Raw genomic sequence first — 15,236 nt, forward strand, 5'->3', positions numbered from 1 at the left:
AGACAAAACGAAGAAAAGTGGTTTACGAAAAATACACTACACTGCACACAATATAATACAGTCATACAAAATATGCATGTATCATACATTTCTGATTTCACAAAGGATAATGCATTTCTTTTTATTATTGCTATATATTTATTAAAATCAATTACAAATTCATCTGAATTTTTGAGGTATAACAATTTGAGGTACACACAAAATAATTAATACAACAACATTTCGGTTATGTTTTTATCATGCTCAACTGATTACAGTTAAAATGAAAGGTAAAATTGATATAAGTTTTTTGAATTTTCCACTGAAAATAACAACTATCTGCAAATATAAACCGGTTTGTTAATATCAATTGAAATTTGGAGACGAAGATTTTAGAAACAAAGTGCTTAATTTTTAAGTAAAATACCCTTGAACTTTTAGAAAATTAATAAAAGACAAGCTACTGCAAATAACCAAACTAAAATAAAGTTTTATTTAAAAATTGAAGAATAAAATTGTACTTCATTTATGTAGCAGAATAAACGCTACAACTATGTAAATTTTGAAAATCGGTTTATCTACTCTAAGTCACAACTTCCAGTAGCAAACTCGAACCATGCATTATGGCTGTATGGTGTGTCTGGGGTGCAGATCGAATCAGGAAAATTTGGCTGCAATAAAAGTTACATCTTGCCATTAATATTGGTTACCATTTTAGTGTTTTAAGTAGGTGTACAAAAGATAAGGCCATTCTTAAAGTAAAATCCTGTACCCTTATATAAATTGCCATTATAATCAATTGAACATTTACCAATGCAATATTACAGTAGGGTACTCTTGTGGTTGCGTAGAAAGTAATATAAATTGCCATTATAATCAATTGAACATTTACCAATGCAATATTACAGTAGGGTACTCTTGTGGTTGCGTAGAAAGATTAAAATCTACTTGAAACTGCTTTATTCTTTACTGTACTCTTTGACCATACACAACAACAAAATTTGGTTAAAACAGTATAACGACTTACGTTGTTTATTGCATTAGGCCAATTCTGAGTCTCCAAGCAGATAGCTGAATGCTTGGTATATTTAACACCTTGTTTTCCTTTCATTCCATTGAGAAAGTTGCCAGTATAAACTTGAATACCAGGTTGGTCTGTATACACCTTCAGCACACGACTAGTCCCAGCATGGGTTAAACTGTGAAAAATTAGAACAATACGAATAAACCGTCTGTTGCAGAAATTGGTAAAATTTTGTTATAAATAGGCATGGCATATATTCATACTAGATTTAAATAGTGTACTCATATAATGTATGGTCTTGCACATTGTTGCATTTATACGTTGATGGTACTAAACTTCAATTTACAAAAATTGTGTAAAACAATTGTCAATTGTCACAGTAAATAAAATAAAACAAACTAAACTAAAATCAATTCCAACCTATTTAAACAGAATTTAAATAAAACCAAGTAATGACATAGAGTTGAGACAGTCTTCACAAAACTTACACAGCAGCCAGTTTTTTGGTTTTGTCTCTTGTTAAACAGAAGTTATGATCATATCCACCACCAGGAAGATTAAGCAAAAAATCTTGAGTGAGTTTTCTTGGTTCGTTTTTGAGATTAAAATCTGTTTTTTCACTGGGTGCCATATCACCTGTGAATGTAGTTTGTAACTTGGTTTATCCTCATGTGCCAGAAAATGACAGTTGTTATAACACAGGTGTTCTGTTTCATACACTTCGTGCCTGCTTTTGAGTTTCCACGGTATGTAACTTTAGCGTCACACTATAACGACTGTTGTTGCCAGCCATGTGGAGATAATTAAGATACATTAACAGTAACTGGAGGATTTAAATTAACTTGTTTGATAAATATTAATGAGACAAAACAAAAATACTTTTACAAATGGGAAAAATACCACTATTTTGCCATATAAATAATAATTTTTTAGCAGTTTTTACCTGTAACGAGGCAATGTTCATCTGTTGGTAAATAATGATCGGCCGGAATATTAAGGAAATGGTCACAAAAATTTTCCCACTTGCTCTGTAAAATGTCACTTATTATTTGTATGGGCTGACATCTTACGTATTTTACTTACAATATCTTTGATGAAATGAGAATGGAAACAGTCGTAATATAGCGCAGGTGTTCTGTTTCATACACCTCATGGCCACTGAAGAGTCACCACATATGCAAATTTATGGGTGATTTTTTTTTAGATTTGTTTTCTGTATAGCTGACAATTTAAACAACGCTAAAGAAAACATACGGCCACAATGATACCAACATCAAGCCTTGAATCGTATCAACTGGTCAAAAGCAAGCCATCTATCCACAAAATTACAGTTTCTATAAGTTACTCTATTCTATGTGGGTAAGGTCCCATAGCATGGCACACCATGGGTCCTAGGATTTATGTCAGGATTAACCCATAAAGCCACAAAAAGCTACTTACATGCCCTCCAAGATTAAAATTAGCATGGTTGGTCAAATTCATTGGTGTTGGTTGGTTTGAGGTTCCTTTGTATTTTATTTCTAGTTCATTGTTATGAAGTATGTAAGTTACAGTGACAACCACATCTCCAGGAAACCCCATGTCACCATGAGGACTTTCGAGCCTAAAATTACAAATGAATAAATTTATTTTGTCTCCTTGGTCTGAGTAGCTGAAAAAATTTAGAAAGTCAAAAAACAAGATATATGAAGGAATGAACGTAATTTGCTTTATCTTCGCATGGCCGGGAAATTGACAGTCATTATAACATGGAGTTCTCTGTTCTGTTTCATACACCTTGTGCCAGCTCATGAGTTACCACGTACCGGTATGTAACTTTGTGGCATGTGGGTGTGTTTTTTGTGTATGGCTTGCAATTTGGACAACCCATTAGTGACCACTGGGTTGGAGAATAAATTTATTTTGTCTCTACTATTTATTGTTTTATTTATTTTGTCTTATTTTTACAAAAAGGGTTATTTACTATTACATTATGAAGCAATCACAGCAAGTCTAAAATTATTTAATTACAGTTCAACAAACAATATATATGTTAAGAGCATAACATAAAGAGAAAAAAATGAACTATACCTATTTGTACCTGAAGGTAACAGAGTTATTTTCTGCTGATGTACACTCCCATACTTTCTGTTAAAAGCACGGGATATTAAATGTAATACAAAAAAAATATAAGCTATAATGCCATCGGCGCCTTTTTAAGAATGCAGGGGAGGCGGAAATAGTAAGACATGTATTCTTTTTATGCTATTGAATACAGATAAATGCAGTGCAGAAAACTTTAGGGTTAGCCTGCCCTACCACTTTATGTTTGGCGTCTATGTATACTGTTATCACTAACTGTATCGAATCCCGCTGAGCCCCCATGGTTACAGTTTGGACCATTATTAACATCCACAACCCATTCTTGGCCATTGAGGTGGAATTTTCCTTCACCTATTCTGTTTGCCACGCGTCCTACTACGCATCCAAAATAGTTTTTGCACGAAAGATAATCTGAAAAAAAAATAGATTTAAGTAAACTGTGTTTTAGAATTAATAAATTTTATAATATCAAGACAGAAACAGTCGGCGCTATGGCAAAGTGGGCAGCGCACATGCTTTCAACCCAACTAAGGGCTGCAATGCTTGCTACTGCTATTGTAGGCGTATGTGTCCTTGGGCGAGACGCTTAAAAGCAATTGCTCCAAGTTGTCTAAATTATGGGTTGTCTAAATTATCATCCATATATAAAAATTGTTACCCTCTAAATTATCGAATCCAGTGACTATGTCATCCCTTTTTCCAAACCTGTCTGGAACCTTCAGATAAGCAATAGTAGCCCCATAGTTGATCAGGCCCAACTCAACATGATTGGATTTTAATTCATACAAATTTACGACTTGACCATTTTTAGTCTTTCCAAACTCACTACATTTTACATGACCCATTTTTCCTTATGCCTGATAATTAAAATGCAATCTTAATTTCAAATACAAGTTATGAACCAAATATATATATATATATATATTAATATATGCGTCACATGGTATAATTAGTTAGTTATAAATTGTGGTAAAGGCTTTGAAAAAGGTTTAATTTTTTTATTTGAAATGGAATTTTTAAAGAAGTAAATTGTGGTTTAACACATCATGAGTCCTACAGTAAGGTACACCATGCAGCTTGGGATTAACTTTATATATATAGAATATTATATATAAATATATATATATAAATTTATTAAAACAAATTGTTGCACTTTGGAAATATTCATTGCGTTATGTTATGGATACGAATACGAGTTGCGCAATTAAAAATACAAACATCTGAACAATGCTTAATAAAGGTAAAATATAAATAATATCTAAAAATTGCATACAGAACAAACAGTGCATCTTTGTAATAATGAATGAATATAAATTTAACAATAGAAAAATATTATACTTTAAACATTCTGGGCTACTAAATCTGAAATAACTGAATATAAATTAAATATTAAAAATTAAATCTCTGTTGGCTAGTTTTCAGTTTCATTTACAAAATTCTGCGGTTTCAAACAGAAAACAGTGAAGAGACAGGAATCTTGTTGGGTCTATGGTTGCATTAAATACTTGATTTTTACTGTTGCCATGGTTGATATTTATAACATTCTTGGTGGAAAAAGAGAGTGATACTTGTTTTCTTAAGGAGGCCATCTTTACATTGTTTAATCCTTCTAAATGGGAATGAAAGAGTGGTGACGTTGTGAGGTTACCACCTAATTTATTTATAATCACAAAACCGAGAGTGCAGTCATCGGGCAAGCGAAGATCATCAGCAGTTTCTGCTAATTTTCCAGCAAGGCACCACGGCTCCATTTTTCGTGCCAAGGCACTTGACACACAGACGCCGGCACCACCAGTAGCAAAAGTCACATCCACAAAATTGCCCTTATACATCGATCGAATCGGTCTTGTAATACTTTTCTTTCCAATATAGACGTCTTCTCGCCAATCATAGTGTCCAAGGAACTCAACCAATCGAGGTACATTGACATAATTATCATCGTCAAAATGACACCACCACTTTTTTTCTGTGGTCATAAACATATCATACTCTGCCCCCATTTTGCAGCTCAGGTCACTCCTTGTGTGCATTTTCCTACACCCAGTATTGATAAGATGTCCTCCAGTGCTTCTCGTCAGATCATCGTCATCTGCATCACTGAAGAAGTAAATTTGCTCCCTTGCCAAAGTAAACCATGTTTTGACCAGCACGCGAATTCGTGACTGGTGATACTTTGCGCAAGTTTTCACCGTTATAAACACATCTTTCAGAGTTAATTCTTCGTTTTCCTCTTTTTCTAAAGTGGTCACCGTAGTCGCCGTTAACTCTCTCGGTTCTCGGATTTTCTGATAACTCTTTTCTGCTACCTTGATATTTGGTTTTGCATGCCGCAAGTGTGTTTTGTAAAACCCAATATTACAGGTTAGTAAAACGACACCAAAGCCCCAAATTATGAAAGCTCGTAACAAATACAAACATAACCGCCTTACTTTAAACACCATAACATTTGGCTGTTCGTAAAATTACTACGTAAAACTGTACAACGTATTTAATTCTCTCGCACATTATCAGAAAACGAGAGATGTTAGAAGAAAAACATTGTTATAACTTACACAACGGTAAACGTCGGACTTAAATCAGCTGACCTGTTAGGGGATTACCCTCAAACAAAACCTCTGTGGTCGAAAATCATGGCGCCCTTTCATGTCGAAAATCAAACTCATATGTTTGTTTTTTTGTTGAGGGCTGATAAAGTATTAGCACACTTTAACATTATTTAACTTTATAACTTTACTTTGCTGCTTACTGCTTTTACAATATGCAATAAGTAAGGCTTGGAATTGTAGCGATTGAGTGTGTTTCGAGTACAGATTTATATTATAGTTTATCCAAATTAACTTAATACATAATGATTGAATATTAAACAGCCGTGTTGCGTAACTATTACATCTGGGGTAACTGTATTTATGATTAAGGGACACATCCTGCATGTTTCATAACAATGTAAGGAAATAATATGACAGCCTGCCATTGTTTGGTGTTAATTGTCTCTTCCATCAGGTTTTGTGTTTGCGCTCATGCTTTATACATGTATTATAAAAGCCATCTTATTTTTTTGTGTTTCGAGGGCAGTAGGGGATTCCTTACACTATTGCTGTCCTCACGTTTGTCCCTAGCCTGATGTTGCTCGTTTGTTCGTCTAATAAACTGAGTTGTCGACTTATCGTTTTCAAGCCGTTATGTTGAAATGGGCGCGACTGCTGAATATGGCTTTTGCACCCCCAACAGAATCAAACTTAATAAAAAACATAAAATATATAAATGGATTTAAACTATGATATAACCCTTCATAATTCCTAATAATCTTTAGTTTATTTACACGAATGATAAAACATGCGTCGGATACAGTTAATGTCGATTAGTTGTAAGTCTTTAATGGCAGAAATAATTGATCATGATATTGTTTAAGATGCCCAGGCGTAGACGGCAGATCGTCATAGCATCGCATTATCATTCAATAATAGGACTTCACACGGGGCAGAGATAGGCAACAGAAGATTAATAATAACGGAACTCAAAATCGTTAGTTAAGTTACATATATAGTGCATATAATGAGAAAATACAACACAGGTAAAAGTACAATCTGCCATAACTTCATTTTTGTATCTATTTTGGCAGAATTTATGTTTTTTGTATAAGCCATCGGGTGTCACAGGCATTTTCGACAATGCGATTTAGGCAGCAAGTAAATACTTGTGAATTTACAATGGTATTGGTAAACTAAATACAAAAGTGAGTGCAAACAGTTGGCATGAATAAATAAATGTTGTCATTTGATTTCATGCTTTCAGTATCCAATGAGTTTTCATATTTCACCCCTGAAAAAAATTGCAAAATTTTAGACATTTATGTTTTGTATGAGCAGAGCAATTTTTTGCCTATAGTTAATACGACATTGCAATTATATCTTTAAAAAATAAATTATTTTTCTGAAAGATAGTAGTTTCAAATAAAACAGTAAATTTACACAGTTACACTATTAACCAAATAAGATTTATACAAAAAATATTTCAAAAATGGCGTGCACAAGCAAAAGCAGCTGAAAAGTATTAGAAGAGCGCGCTGTGGCATTAGTCCTTGTCTGTGCAGAGCACGAGTAAAATTTACTTTTTCTGGGTGGTGCTGTATGTAGTAGAAGGCGTCTCTGATGCCTCAACTTGGTAACGTTGTTTTTGCGTGTCGTCGAAAGAGCGATTGTCGCGACCACTCACTGTATGCATACCAGAAGCACGCCTACAATACATGCAGTGATTTCAATGATGTCATTCCACCGGTCACACAGTAATCAACATGCAGGGGGAAAATACATTTCTCTTAAACATCACTAAAACTGCATGGATTTCTAAAAGTACCATTGGGTAATGCTCTTAAATTTTAAACGTTTCTAATGGAACCAAGCACTTTTTGTGCGTACTTACAGTTTGATGATTGTGAAATTAATCTAAGTTGTAAAACATTGCACTTACCACATTGTACAAACTATACATGTTAGTTTAAGCTGCTCTTTGCTATATTATAACTAACAGCACACGCAAATTGCAAGCGAAGTGGCATAGCCATGCAAGTACAGCCATGTATAAAAATCTTACCTCCTTTTCACGCAGTAGTAAATAAGTGATATGATTAGCAACAAAACTACAATGCAAGAAATGACAATAGCAGCAATTTCGCCAGCTTCCAATCCAGTTGGGGTGCCTGTAAAAAATATAAGTTCTGATATGAATAAATGTAACTTATTCATCGTTTTATCAGGGGTACTGTGTTTCATACACATTGTGCTCGCTTACGGGTTACCACATATGTAACTTTGTGAGTGATGTATTTTTTTTAGTATAAGGCTGACAAATTAGACAATGGTAAGCTACCACTGGGTTAAAGCAATTTCCATTTAGTGTCTTCCCCAAATATACAAAAGTCCACAACAGTGGCATCCAGCCTTGATCTGCACCCTTTGGTTTAAAGGCAGACAGCATAAACACTGCGTCACGGCACTAAACTATGGTCTAATGCTTGGTAGAAACAAACCATAAACACCACACAAGCAAATAAAAATACTAAAAGAACAAAAACAGCAAACTTAAATAAACAAAAAAACAACTAAAATTAAAAAATAAAAACATCAAAAAATATTATAAATAAACAAACTTACTTGTTGAAAAGGGACCACCTGGTGCAGTCATCCCTGAGGTTTGACCACCACCATTAACTCCTATGTAGCTGACATTGAACTGACGACCACTAGGAAGCGGGCCATTACAAACGGCTACAGTTGTTGTTGTACATGTGGAATCAGCACCTGCATTTTTTTAATAATAGGTTAAATTTTCTTCTACATTTTTTTCTTCTATAGGTTAAAGATTTTCTGTGGAATTTTTTTTTATAGGGTAAATGTTTTCCACAAAAATTTGTTTCTTGCATAATCCTTTTTTTTTCAAAAAATATTTTTTCCACCTTGGTTAAATGTTCTCTATAAAAAATATTTTTAGCCATGAATTTTTTTTCCATAAAGTTTCTACTTTTCTGCATAGGTTAAAAATTTTCTGTAAAACCAAGACCAGGAGATCAGTGATTTGTTCATGGAATTTATCATAGTTAAATTAAAACAATGTTATAATTTACCAACAACATAGCCATCATTGTTAGCAGTTAAAGCTCTCTTCTTTCTACCACTCGCTGTTCCAGTGCATGTTATAGTGCCAGCTTGGTATGCAACAATAGGATTCTGATTGATAACATTTGCCCAAACGTTGGCGTTAGCTGAAGAAAATAAGAAAAATAGGTATAGTTATAAATCTAGCAGTAAAAAATGCATTATACTCTGTTATAACTATTTCAAATTTATTCAAATATATAACATTAAACAATTTAAAAAAAAATAGAGCTGTATTTCCAGGCCACTGTTTCCATAACTATATGTGTATATTTTAGTAGCATTTCGTGTATTCTGTTATGATGTGACTAGAAACGCCAAACAATATGAATGCAATGACAGGGCTTTAATTATGATACATACAGTTAAATTAAATAAAAAACCATTAAATTTGTCACAGTTTTACTGTTTAAAATTTAAACGCGGTTCTAGCTACCTTTAATCATTTATAAAAAAAAATATTAAAATTATTTAGTAATTTTCCGCAACAAAGAGGTTCAAGTTTAAACTAAAATTCAGTCATGAAAAAATTCTTACTTGTTGGAGTAGGTGCTTGAATTTGCCAAACAATAAGTTGGATTTGATTAATAGTGCCGCCTATTTCTGAAAATAACTGCGCTTTTCTGAGGCATGGGTTTTCAACTTGGAAGGCAACTGTGGGTGAAACTCCAAGAGCGTTTGTTGTGGGGCCAGCAGTAGGGGGGGCAGCTCCAGCAATTAATGTAGGAGCTGCAAAATAACATATTGTAAAAATATTCACCCACAAAATAACAACTCATAAGCAGGCAAGAGGTGTATTAAACAGTACACCCATGTGTTCAAAAACATAAATTTGTGAAAGTTTTTACTTAATAAATTTATGAATTAAATTTTCTGAATGTTTATTTGTAATTTTTTTTTATATATTTGATATATATACTAATATAAATTCAGCCTACCTCTGTAAAGTGTGGCACTTGTTGATGGGTCACTCATTCCAACACTGGTAGATTGTACCACACTACCTGAGTACCCATGGCCAGCTTGTAAGTTTGTAAATACAACGCTGTTGTTCAGAGACACAGTGCTCGGAATAATTGTTATTGTCTAAAAAAATGTCATTATATTAAAGTAAACCCAGTGTAAAACACCTAATGTATATATTGCTTCAACCCAGTGGCCACTAATAGGTTGTAGCGCTCTGGGTGTCAGGGTAATGGAAAACTCCGGCGTAAATCTCAAGTAGTAGGCCACCTTTACGACCTCACCCACATAAAATACAATGAATGAATTTAACTTGCTGTTATCTCATGTTGAGGGTAAAACGAGAGTAGTTATAACAAGGGTGTTCTGTTTCATACACCTCCTGCCCGCTTACGAGTTACAATCACAAAGTGTGTAACTTTGTGTGTAATTGTTTTTACTGAATGGCTGACAATTTAGACAACCCATTAGTAACCATTGAGTGACAAAATGTTAATAAATAATGTAACTTACGCGAACGTCACTAGAATTGCTAACAGCAGTCAGAGTGACAATATAAGTACTGTTGCCAGGTACAGGTTTAGCGGAGTCCCATGTTACAATTGCTGAAGTATCAGAGAGAGATGTAATTTGAACGTTGGTGGGCACGCCTTGAGGGGCTGAAATTTAAAACAATGAGAAATTACTAACAGCTAAAAAGCTACGTGTTGTCGAACGTATTTTAGTGAGAACCATGTCATTGTTTACGCTTATTATATTTTTTACAAGACCAAAATAACGCCTTAAGTTTTCTGTTTTTATGAATGGTTTGTTTTGGTTAATTTCAAATAAAACTGAATGAATGAATGAATGAATGAATGAATGTAACTTGCTTTATCCTCGCGTGGCCGGAAAACGACAGTCGTTATAACACGAGTGTTCATACACCTCGTGCCAGCTTATGAGTTACCATGTATGTTACTTTGTAGGTGAAAAACTCTTACCAATACTTGTTGTTCTGCTAGTTAGTATTACACTCACTGGACCAAATCCGGCAGAGGTACTCGCTCTCACAGTTATTTCATAAGACCTGTACCAAATATTTTCAAAATAAGCACAAATGAATTTTTAGGTCAATTCAAATAACAAATAAATAATTTTTTTTAGTCAGGGTTAAATTGTACAGTAATGGCCTATATGTTGTCCTGGTAAACCTAAACTATCTATCCAGATTCTAAAATGATGCGATAGGTTACACATAAATTTAACCCTGATTATAAGTGTTTACACTAAAATATCAAATTAAAAAAATAGGTTTTTGCAACTACCATTTTAAAAATAAACATTTTGGCACCACTTTTTTATGGAAAACAAAAAGGTCTTTCAACCTTAAAAAAATATTATTTATGAATTAAATTTTCTGAAAGTTTATTTGTATTATTTTTACATTTATTTTTACAAAATATTCTCTAAATCTATTAAAACTATTGGTATATTACCTGAAAGATGTTAGGTTTCCAAATACAATAACTCCTGGGGTATTTCCATTAGCAGTTACTGATTGCACTCTATTCTGTGTGCAGCTGGTGTCCCCAAATCTTGTGCATTCTGCTTGGTCTTGGCTAAAAAATAAAACAAAGTGGTATATGTGGGGTTGTTTTACATTTTTTCCATCCACAAACATAAGCGCAGAATTTAAAATAACGGAAACGCCTTTTTTATTTGAAAATGTTTTAAAAACAATTCGAACTTGTTCATTAAATGTCTAATTTGTATTGTAATTATTTTTCATATTTTTCAGTATATTAAATCGATAAATTCTGTTTTATAGTTTGTCTTAACACACTTTCCTTCCAATTACACCACATATTTTTAAAATTAAGTAAAACTTAATATGATTTAATTTGTACTATATTGTAGGTTTAGCAACCACGCTTTTTAGGCTCTTTTTTAAAGTATTTTTTTAGCATTTGTTTACAACTGTCATAACCCGTCTCTTGTTTATAATCAGTTTAAATGGTTTTATAATCAATTTGAATCAAAATGGTATTATATTCAAAGAGATAATCAAAATTTGTTTTATATAAGGTTACAAAGAATTTCTGTCACATATTTCTTACTTAAGAGTTGCTTCATATCGCAATAAAACACCATTGGCAGGCACTGGTGGTGTGATGGTCACCCTAATAGTATTAGTCCTTCCCACTGCTACAAAAGCACCGATCTGAGCTGGAACTGAAATAAAAAAAATAGATTTTTAGGTGGCATACAACTAATTTTCTCTAAATTTGTTGGTTTCTATTTTAAAATGCAATTTCTTAATGATATTTATCCTTAAAAATCTTTGCACTTTTGCATGTTCCTTGAAAAAAAATCTTACATATATGCTAACACCTAATTTTCCCACTTAAGTTTTTGGCATACAACATTTTTCGAAATATATATTTCATAAAACTTACCGGCTTCATTTGTTTGTATTACTTGATTGACACCAGGCCCCTCACCAACAGCAGTTGATGCATATACAGTTACTGTGTAGTCAGTAAAAGCAGAGAGTCCTGTAATGGTGTAGCTTGTAGCACCAGTGACTACTTGAGATCCAGCACCTGGACTCCATGTAACTCTGTCATGAAAAAATAAAAATTAATGTAACTCTGTTACAACACTTTTTCCGATTAAAAAAGCAATAATTTTATATATTTATCAATAAAACAGAATTCCGTGTTTTTCCATGCTCAAAAAGAATACAAATCATAACCCTTATATATAAACCGTTGCCAGCAGGCATTTTGTAATTGTAAAACAGCTTTTCTTGCAATTTACGTAATTATTATCAACTCAAAATCCCATACAGGTCGGTTTTAGAGTGAATGACATTCAAACATCTGCACTCTTATTTTGTTACAAGAATCGTCCAACTTCATGAGCGCTAAATCAGGGCTAGATTCACAGAAACTAGCACAATTATTTCTTTTTTATAAACAGAGCTATTCATACTTTACCTGTACTGAGTAATGACTCCATTATTAACAGCTGGCGGTGCCCAGTTGACAGTTATAGAGTCGGCAGTTTTTGTGCCTTCTGTGACGCTTGCCACGGCTGCTGCCACGTCTTCAAGAGTTGTAAATGTTTGTGTCGTTGCAGTTGCAGCACCTCCCTTGCCTGCTGAGGTCTGTGGAGTAACCTGGAAAAAAATACAAATTGATATATGAAGTAATGGCCTAAATCTAAAGTTCAATGGTGTGCCTTGCTAAAGTACCTTACCCATATATGAACTAAACAAAATAAAAGAGTGACTGTAATTTAAACCCAAAGTTTATGGGTTCAAGGCTTGGCACTACTACAATTGCATGTGTCTTTAGGCAAAAAACTTAACGTCCATTTCTCCAACCTAGTGGTTTCTTATGGGTTGTTTAAATTGTCAGCCATACATTACAAAAAAGATGGTAAAAAACTCACTATGACAGTGTATGCTGTGTTGGGCATGAGTCCAGTAATTGTATCCGTTGTAGACGTAAAGTTTTGATCAACAGCAGTGCTTGTTCCAGCAGAAGTCACATAATACCTAACTTCATATGAGAGCATGCCAGTGACTGTGGCTGGTTGGTTGAAACTCACACCTACTGAAGTTGCTTGTGGTACAACATTCACACTTGTAACTGGATCGGTTGGTACTATGTGAAAATAAGTTTGATTGTAAATATATGATGTACAGCAAGGCAAGTTATTAAGTGTAAAAACCTCTTCTGGCACAATTTTCTAAAATTTGTTATTTATTCTTGGTTGTAAATAGTTAAAGATAAGCCTTTTAACTAGAAGCTCAATGCTGCTGCCATTGTCTGTTTGCTGAATACTTAAAAAAAATACTTAAAAAACAATCGCCCACAAAGTTACATTCGTGGCAACTTGTAAGTGAGCACTAGGTGTATAAAACAGAACGCCCGTGTAAAAAGGACTATGATTGCCCCACCAGGCGAGAATAAAACAAGTTACATTCATTTATACTTGGACAAAACATTTAACAACAATTGCTCCAAACCAGTGGTCACTAATGGGTTGTATATATAGGCTGTTAGAAAATGCATATATCTGTACTGGACTTGACATACTCAACTATATAGGATTATTGGTAAAGGACCTTTTTAAGATTTGTCCGGCACCGTGGAAAAAAACAGTCACCCACAAAGTGGTAGCTCTTAAGGGAGCATGAGGAATATGGAACAGAAAACCTGTGTTATAACGTCTTTTTCGAGACACTCGAGGATAAAAAAGTTACATTCATTCATAAAACTTACCGGCTTCATTTGTTCGTATTACTTGATTGACACCAGGCCCCTCACCAACAGCAGTTGACGCATATACAGTTACAGTGTAGTCAGTAAAAGCAGAGAGTCCTGTAATGGTGTGGCTTGTACCACTAGTGACAACTTGATTTCCAGCACCTGAATTCCATGTAACTCTGTCATGAAAAAAATGGTGAATTAAAAAATTTTTACTTTGCATTTTTTTCTGAACGAACATAAATCAGAAGAAAATTTTTTATCCAAAAAACAAATGTAATTGATTGCTCTACTTTCAACAACTGTAATTATAAATGAAATATGTTTATTTACCTTTTATTCGATGGAAACTGTTACACACATATTTATTCACTCAGGTGAAAAAAATTGACAAAAAATAGAATTCAAATCCATGCAACTGACATCAAAACAATACTTTTAAATGGAAACTCAAAATGAACCAGCTATTCATACTTTACCTGTACTGAGTAATGACTCCATTATTAACAGCTGGCGGTGCCCAGTTGACAGTTATGGAGTCGGCAGTTTTTGTGCCTTCTGTGACGCTTGCCACGGCTGCTGCTGCGGCTTCATCAGTCATAAAAGTTTGCGTCACTACAGTTGCAGCACCCCCCTTGCCTGCTGTGGTCTGTGGAGTAACCTGGTGGAAAAGAAATGTTAAACATATTGCAGTGTAAAAAATAAAGTGTTGTATTATATTACATTAAATTAATTTGAATAAATAAATGCAAGTTTTTAACCTTGCATAGTGGGGCTAGGATACTGGTTGTTTTTTTGGGCTAAAATTTAGACAACCCATTAGGGTGTACTAAATTGAAGAAATTGTTGTTAAGTGGCCTACCATATGACGTATGCCTACAATGGTAGCAACGTTCGGCCTCAAACCTGTATTCTCTGGCTTGGAGAGTGGTATATGTGATAATTAAAAAGGTTTGTCATTGTATTGAATTCTGTTTATTGACGAGAGCTATTAGAACAAAAACTTACTATAACAGTGTAAGCTGTGTTGGGCATGAGTCCAGTAATTGTATCAGCTGTAGATGTAAAGTTTTGTTCAACAGCAGTGCTTGGTCCAGCAGAAGTCACGTAATACTTAACTTCATATGAGAGCATGCCAGTGACTGTGGCTGGTTGGTTGAAACTCACATTTACTGACGTAGCAGCAGTTGCTATCACAACACTTGTAACCGGATCAATTGGAACTGAAAAAGAGAAAAAATAAGGACCAGACACACAAAATATCAATTACTCCTTGCA

At 34.0% G+C, this 15,236-nt stretch overlaps 2 protein-coding genes and 1 pseudogene across 4 annotated transcripts in view; all 3 read right to left on the reverse strand.

Moving 5' to 3' along the window:
* Positions 1-107: 107 nt before the first annotated feature.
* Positions 108-3,956, reverse strand: LOC100180579 (aldose 1-epimerase). The gene is made up of 8 exons (XM_002125869.4): positions 3,744-3,956; positions 3,342-3,496; positions 3,084-3,130; positions 2,444-2,606; positions 1,947-2,031; positions 1,492-1,639; positions 1,007-1,178; positions 108-650 (listed from the first exon to the last, which is right to left on the reverse strand). Exons 1-8 carry the CDS (start codon positions 3,928-3,930, stop codon positions 558-560), a joined length of 1,050 nt encoding a protein of 349 aa, XP_002125905.1. The 5' UTR covers positions 3,931-3,956; the 3' UTR covers positions 108-557.
* A 266-nt stretch (positions 3,957-4,222) lies between these two features.
* LOC100186087 lies at positions 4,223-5,683 on the reverse strand (annotated as a pseudogene). Its single transcript, XR_717478.3, has one exon. The product of XR_717478.3 is annotated as a beta-1,3-N-acetylglucosaminyltransferase lunatic fringe pseudogene (transcript).
* Positions 5,684-6,381: 698 nt separating this feature from the next.
* LOC104266258 (phosphatidylinositol phosphatase PTPRQ-like) overlaps positions 6,382-15,236 on the reverse strand; it is a 29,672-nt gene continuing 20,817 nt past the window's right edge. The window contains exons 8-24 of one of the 2 annotated variants that reach the window (XM_026836525.1): positions 14,967-15,181; positions 14,438-14,619; positions 13,974-14,137; positions 13,138-13,352; positions 12,681-12,862; positions 12,138-12,301; positions 11,799-11,913; positions 11,178-11,300; positions 10,683-10,768; positions 10,213-10,358; positions 9,675-9,822; positions 9,274-9,465; positions 8,706-8,843; positions 8,236-8,382; positions 7,676-7,781; positions 7,194-7,319; positions 6,382-6,904 (exon numbers count right to left, since the gene is read on the reverse strand). In XM_026836525.1, coding sequence (XP_026692326.1) covers positions 6,892-6,904; positions 7,194-7,319; positions 7,676-7,781; positions 8,236-8,382; positions 8,706-8,843; positions 9,274-9,465; positions 9,675-9,822; positions 10,213-10,358; positions 10,683-10,768; positions 11,178-11,300; positions 11,799-11,913; positions 12,138-12,301; positions 12,681-12,862; positions 13,138-13,352; positions 13,974-14,137; positions 14,438-14,619; positions 14,967-15,181 — 2,462 coding nt within the window. In that variant the 3' untranslated portion in view covers positions 6,382-6,891. The remainder of the gene's footprint in view (positions 6,905-7,193; positions 7,320-7,675; positions 7,782-8,235; positions 8,383-8,705; positions 8,844-9,273; positions 9,466-9,674; positions 9,823-10,212; positions 10,359-10,682; positions 10,769-11,177; positions 11,301-11,798; positions 11,914-12,137; positions 12,302-12,680; positions 12,863-13,137; positions 13,353-13,973; positions 14,138-14,437; positions 14,620-14,966; positions 15,182-15,236) is intronic. The other variant, XM_026836527.1, reaches the window with a different exon arrangement.

The sequence above is a fragment of the Ciona intestinalis genome, chromosome 11 (genome assembly GCF_000224145.3).
Source record: "Ciona intestinalis chromosome 11, KH, whole genome shotgun sequence".
In the NCBI taxonomy this organism is placed as follows: domain Eukaryota; kingdom Metazoa; phylum Chordata; class Ascidiacea; order Phlebobranchia; family Cionidae; genus Ciona; species Ciona intestinalis.